This window comes from Galeopterus variegatus, unplaced genomic scaffold (assembly GCF_000696425.1).
Source record: "Galeopterus variegatus unplaced genomic scaffold, G_variegatus-3.0.2 Scaffold4041, whole genome shotgun sequence".
Taxonomy (NCBI): Eukaryota; Metazoa; Chordata; class Mammalia; order Dermoptera; family Cynocephalidae; genus Galeopterus; species Galeopterus variegatus.
This window is the reverse complement of record NW_007730152.1, coordinates 224,634-231,450: the sequence shown is the minus strand read 5'-3', so window position 1 is coordinate 231,450 and position 6,817 is coordinate 224,634. Positions and strand designations below refer to the sequence as shown.

Genomic DNA, 6,817 nt, shown 5'->3' with positions numbered 1-6,817 from the left:
TCAGGCGGCTGGTCAGTGCGGCGGCGAGCGCGGCGGGCGGAAGGGGGGTTCTCGGAAACCAGGGCGACCATGGCTTCTGCGAATCCCAGGACTCAAAGCCCGGGGCGGGGCAGGGCTTAGGATAAGACCCTCACCCAACCGATAACAGCCCATAGCATTCTGACCCATGCCCTTTGCGTGTAGAAATCGTGCAAATGGGCTCTCACTGCCAGCGCCGGGCTCCGGGCGCATCCTCAGCTGGCCAGTTAGAGAGACCGTGATCCCCATCCACTGTTGCGCGGATCAGATCAGTTCGTTCCTGTGAAGCACCCGGCACAGAGCTAACCCTCCATAAACATTAGCCATCCTGTGAGCGCATGCAGAAGCTAAATGCGGCCGAAACTCGGGATGCTAACAATTCCAAATCCGAGAATTTAAAATCACTAGATCTTATTTGCACCCACTTGTACTTAGAAGGGCTGGAAGGACCTCACTTCGCTATTCCAGGAGTTTCCAGCCCACAGTCCTTGATTTTTTTTTTTTTTTTTGAGATAATTGTAGATTCACATGCAAGAAAGAATTCAGAGAGCTCCCTTGTACACTTTATCCAGTTTCCTCCCAATGGTGACATCTTGCAAACTTGGAATGGGCTTTGAGGGGTATCCCTGAGTCCCAAATTATCTCAAAACTGGGAGTAGATTTTATTATTGACGTTTCTTCAAATTTCCAAAAGTTCCAGATAACTTCCGTCCACAGTCTATCCTCTGCCCCGTTTTACAGATGGGAAAACCGAGGCCAGGAGGGGCAACAGCAGGCGAGGCCAAGGCTTGGGAAAGGAGGGTGGGTTTGGAGGGAACACTGGGGCCAGAGTGTGAGCCCCAGGCCCACCCTTGCAGGAGTCCCAGGCCTCGTGGCTGGACGCCGTGGTGCCCCATTTGGCCGAAGTCCTGCAGCTGGAAGACACGCCCAGCATCCAGGTGGAGGTGGGGGTGCTGGTGCGGGACTACCCGGACATCAGGTGAGAGGCCCCCGCCGGCCGCCCGATCCTGAGCAAGCCGCCGCTTGGCCGCGGTCTCTCGGCGGGTCTTGGCCTCAGTCCCTGCCTTTCCTGCCCGCTGGGCGAGGGAGGGAGGCGGCGAGCGTGTCTGACGGCCGTTTCCTGCTGGAGCCAGGGCATTATTAATAAGATTTCCCTCCTTCTGCCGCCGCCGCTGCCGCTACCGCCACCAGGGCTCGCAAACAAACAGGCGGTCACAGGAAGCCCAGGGCAGGGGGGCGCGGGGCCGCCTGGCGGCAGGAAGGGCCGGCCCGGCAGGGGAGCCGCGGGGGACACGGGGACACGCACGGGCACGCGGGCGCACACGCACTAGGACGGCGGCAAGGGCAGGCGCCATTCAGATCCTGGTGGACCGCTTCCTTTGTGTGTGACCTTCTGTGAGCCTCAGTTTCCTCTTCTGTTCCACGGGGATAATAGTTCTTTCTTCATAGAATTATTGAGGGAATTCATATAATCATCATCATCATCTCATCATTGGTCATGGCGATAACAACACCAGTTCTTGCTTATCGAGTCCTTATGTCAGGTTTAAATAAGCACCTTACGTGCCTATTCTATAAGCAAGAGGTATAATTAAAGTTATTTTAGAAAGTACATGCAGGGGGGCCGGCCCGGTGGCTCACTCGGGAGAGTGCGGTGCTGATAACACCAAGGCCCCGGGTTCGGATCCCACATAGGGATGGCCGGTTCGCTCACTGGGTGAGCATGGTGCTGACAACACCAAGTCAAGGGTTAAGATCCCCTTACCGGTCATCTTTTTAAAAAAAAAAAAAGAAAGTACATGCAAGGCTGGCCCGTGGCTCACTTGGGAGAGCGGGGTGCTGACAACACCAAGTCAAGGGTTAAGATCCCCTTACCGGTCATCTTTTTAAAAAAAAAAAAAAGAAAGTACATGCAAGGCTGGCCCGTGGCTCACTTGGGAGAGCGTGGTGCTGACAACACCAAGCCAAGGGTTAAAATCCCCTTACTGGTCATCTTTAAAAAAGGAAAGAAAAATACATGCAAGTAACTCATCCGAGGCATGCAGAAATTAAGTAGCTTATCCCAAACATCACAACTAGCAAGTGGCAAAGCTGGGACGTGAACCCCAGACAGCAGACTGGCTCTACAGCCGGTGCGCCAGACCTCCAGACCACACTGCCCTCTGTGAGTGCTGGTGGTGGTGCATGCAGACATTCTATGCTCAGACAAAACCCCACAGAAACAAGGAGTGATTAAAATTAACATTCAGTCTTCACCCCCAACTGAGCTCAAATGTCTCCTAAATTTCCATCCAGGTACCCTCATGCCTACTTGAGCTCTGGGCTCTACAGAAAACCCTTAACTTCATCTTTGCTTTTGTCCTAGACAGCCCCACAATCATCACTCCAATCTAGCCCTGAAGTGTTCACCCGAGCCAAGTGAGGCACGAGCGGGTTTAGGTTCCAGGGTTGAGGATGAGGAATCCCAAGGGGTACCCGCAGTTCTGCTCAGGTGGAGCTCCTGAACTCGAATCTGATCATGGGTCAGAACTTGAATCTGAATTTGAATCTGAGGCTAAGTTTGAGAATTCTCGAGCTTGGTTGGGAGCAGCAGTTCTAAAGTTAGGTTTGGGGACCATGTTGTGAAGCTCGGTTGAACTAGAAGGTTCTTGAGCCATGTCTTGGAGCTGTGGAGATTCCAAACCTGGGATATTGGAAGATGGGGACACTGAGCTGGATTGAAAGTGATAGTGAAGACTCCATAGTTCTGTTTGAAGTCAAAGTTCTGGAAATGAATGTTGGGTTCAGGATCTTGAGTTGAAATATGGTGGTGGTTCTGGAGTTGTCTTTTGGATTGGAGATCTGGAGCGGAGGTGGGGGTGAAGAGGAAGTTTCCAGTGTGTTGGATCTAAGGGCAAGGGTTGCAGAACAGAGCTGGTTTTGAGCATGAAATTTCTGGTTGTTGTGAGGGTCCCCAAGGTATATTTTAGTCTTGTAGTAGAATTTTGTTGAAGCATGATTCTGGGAATGGGTTGGGGGTAAAGTAAGTGTTCCAAGGCCAAATTTGGGGATGAAAGTTCCAGAATGGGATCTAGGTTGACAGGTCTTGAGTTGAGATTTATTTATTTTTATTTTTATTTTATTTATTTATTTTTATTTTTATTTTTTTGATAAAGATGACCGGTAAGGGGATCTTAACCCTTGACTTGGTGTTGTCAGCACCACGCTCACCCAGTGAGCTAACCGGCCATCCCTATATGGGATCCGAACCCGTGGCCTTGGTGTTATCAGCACCACACTCTCCCGAGTGAGCCACGGGCCGGCCCATATTTTTATTTATTTTTTATTTTTTTAAAAGATGACCGGTAAGGGGATCTTAACCCTTGGCTTGGTGTTGTCAGCACCACGCTCAGCCAGTGAGCCAACCGGCCATCCCTATATGGGATCCGAACCCATGGCCTTGGTGTTATCAGCACCACACTCTCCCGAGTGAGCCATGGGCCAGCCCTTGAGTTGAGATTTAGATGAAAGCTGTGGAACCACAGTGGTGGGGAAGCTTCCAGACCTGGCCTTGGGGAGAGGTGAGGGTCAGGACGGGAATGTGGGCGAACACTTCAGGGTTAGACCTGAGTGATGAATGTGGGGTTGTTTGGGACAAAGTGAAGATAAAGTTAAGGGTGTTTTGCCCCATACCGACCTGCTGCCAAAAAATGAAATTGGGGGCTGGCCAGTGAGCTTAGTTGATTAGAGCACAGCCTTGTAATACCAAGGTCACAGGTTTGGATCCCCAAACTGGCCAGCCACTACCACCAAAAAAAAGAAGGGTTTTCTGTAGAGTCCAGTACTTAAGTAAGCATGATGGTACTTAGATGGAAATTTAGGGGATGTCTGAGCTAAGTTGGGGGTGCAGATTGAAGGTTAATTTTAATCAGGAGCTGAAACTTGGGGTAAAAGGGAAGATTCTAGGGCCGGCCGCTTGGGAGTGCAGTGGCGCTCCCGCCGAGGGTTCGGATCTCACATACAGACCGGTTCCCACTCACTGGCTGAGCGAGGTGCGGGCGCGATGCCGAGGGTTGCGATCCCGTTGCCGGTCCCAGTCCGGTACAGGTGCAACACTGAGGGTTGCGATCCGTTGCCGGACACGAAAAAAGACAAAAAGGAAAAAAAAAAAAAAAAAAGGAAGATTCTAGTGCTGAGTTTGGAGGTGAGGGTTCTGGAACTGATTGCGAGTGGGAGGATTTGGAAATAGTTGGTGGGAAGTGAAGTCCTGGAGAAGGGCTGGTGTGAGAGAGGGGCTGGGGGAGCTGGTATGAAGGAAGGATCTGGAGGGGCAAAGGGGTTCCAGAGGTTCTGGGATGGGCAGGGATCAGGTGGGATCCACAGGTGAGCTAGGGGTGCATCCGGAGCCGAGGACCCTCAGGCCCCTGTCCATTTCTCTCCCCCCAGGCGGAAGCATGTGGCGGCCCTCCTCGACATCCGTGGCCTTCACAACACAGCTGCCCGCCAGGAGATCCTGGCCGTGGCCCGGGACCTGGAACTATCTGAGGGGGGAGCCCTGTCACCCCCTCGGGACCGTGCCTTCTTCGCAGACATCCCTGTACCCCGCCCGTCTTTCTGCCTCAGCCTCCCTCTCTTCCTGGGCCGCCTCCCTGTCTCCCGGCTGGCCAGGCCCAGTCTGGCCTGTCTGCCCCTGCCCCGGCCTCCATCTCCAGTGAGGCCCCGGGCCCAACGCTGAGGATTTCCCAGCCCTCTGCCTCAGTGCCCCCATCTTTGCTGCTGACAAACTGTCCTCCCATAAGGCCCTCATCCTGACTCCCTGACTGGGATCACAGACCTCTGGGGTGGAAAGATCCTTAGAGGTCTTCTCACTTGCCCAACCCCAAACTCCCTGTGCAGAAGGGAAACAGAGGCCAGAGGGAGCAAGGACTTTCTCAAGGCCACGCAGCCTGTTTCCAGCACGCCCCTCCACCCCCATAGCCCAGTGTGGTGGATGGCGTTCTGGAAGACTTTACAGAAATATCTTGGCCACCCACTTCCCCCTCACCTCAAGGTCTGGCCCAAATCCAATGTATTAAGGAATGTTTGATACTTAGAATAAAGAGGTTTCTATTTAACACAAGGAAGGGCTGAGTCCCGGGTGCGTGGGGGGAGGAAGGACCCGGGCAGGGCCCAGGGCCAAGGGCTTCTCACACGCCCAAGGCCGGGCTAGGGTCCAGCTCTTGGGCAGGGCAGTGGAGGGAGGCCATGTAGGGCCGGGAGCAGCCAGCCACCCCATTTACACCAAGTCCCCGTGCTGTGTGACTCTGAGGCAGGCTCTCGCCCACTCTGAGCCAGGGTTCCTCATTTTGTCAATCCCAAAGTGCCTGTCCTTCTTTTCTGGGCATGGTGGATCCACTTGGCATGTCCTCCCCAACCATCCTCAGCCTCAGCCGGGAAGCAGTGTCAAGAAAGGAAGGAGGTTGGGGGCAGGGCTGGCGGCATCCAGGGCACCCTCCTGGGTTGACACAGGAAAATCTCAGGGTGGGAAAATATCCAGCCTCTCACCCTCAGCTTTGCTGGATCCTGGTCCCCATGGAGACCTTGAGGTCACCTCCCTGCTGACCCCTGCCCCTCCGGCCTGGGCTGGACAGCACATGATGGATGCTTCCTGGCTTGTGTGTGTGTGTGTGTGTTTTCCTGAGAAGTCAGAAAGACGAGGCAGCCAGGGGTCAGCACTGGGGCTGGGGTTGGAACCTCACGCACATTTGAACTCGGGGATGTGGAGAATCAGGACTCCTGGAGCCCCAGAGCTGTGTGACCCTGGGGAGGAAGCTGCCCCTCTCTGGGCTGTAGTTCCTGTTCCTCTCTGGGGAATTGCTTAACCTCTCTTTGCCCACACTGTGGTAAGCTGTCCAGAGGATATACCCTCCACATTTCACCCTCCGAAGATGACACTTTTTTTTTTTTCCTTTTTTTGTCTTTTTTCGTGTCCGGCAACGGATCGCAACCCTCAGTGTCGCGCCCATACCGGACCGGGACCGGCAACGGGATCGCAACCCTCGGTGTTGCGCCCTCACCTCGCTCAGCCAGTGAGCGGGAACCGGTCTGTATGTGGGATCCAAACCCTCGGCGGGAGCGCCGCCGCTCCCACCGGGCCGGCCCAAGATGACACTTTTGATGTCGTTGATATGCAAAAGAGTGAGAGAGGAGTTGAGAACAATATGTTGCAGTTTGTAGACATTTAATTAAACATGTATTAATCTCAGTTTGGCAATGTTCTTTTCAGACTTTGGTCCCTCATTTAAAAACAGCTTTGGGCCGGCCCGAGGCTCACTCGGGAGAGTGCAGTGCTGATAACACCAAGGCCACGGGTTCGGATCCTACATAGGGATGGCCAGTTGGCTCACTTGGGAGAGCGTGGTGCTGACAACACCAAGTCAAGGGGTAAGATCCCCTTACCGGTCATCTTTAAAAAAAAAACACCAAAACCCCCGCCAGCTTTATTGAAATATAATTTACATAGCAGACAATTCATCCATTTAAAGTGCACAATTCAATTGTCCTTCCTACATTCACGGAGTTGTGCAACCACAGCCACAATCAAGCTTAGAACATTTTCATCACCCCCCAAAAAACCGCACACCCCTTAGCCATCACCCTCCAACCCTTCATGTACCCTCTTCCCCCAGGCCCTGGCAGCCGCTAACCTACTTTTTGTGTTTGTAGATTTGCCTATTCTGGACATTTCATATAAATGGAATCATTCAACATGTGGCCTTTTGTGTCTGACTTCTTTTACTTACCGAAATGTTTTCAAGGTTCATCCACATTGAATCAGTCT

At 53.1% G+C, this 6,817-nt stretch overlaps 1 protein-coding gene across 1 annotated transcript in view; it reads left to right on the top strand.

Moving 5' to 3' along the window:
* The window catches only part of EXOC3L2 (exocyst complex component 3-like 2), a 17,802-nt gene extending 12,686 nt beyond the window's left edge, over positions 1 to 5,116 (top strand). Inside the window, exon 9 of the mRNA XM_008586607.1 lies at positions 4,444 to 5,116. Coding sequence (XP_008584829.1) covers positions 4,444 to 4,732 — 289 coding nt within the window. The 3' untranslated portion in view covers positions 4,733 to 5,116. The remainder of the gene's footprint in view (positions 1 to 4,443) is intronic.
* Positions 5,117 to 6,817: the final 1,701 nt, after the last annotated feature.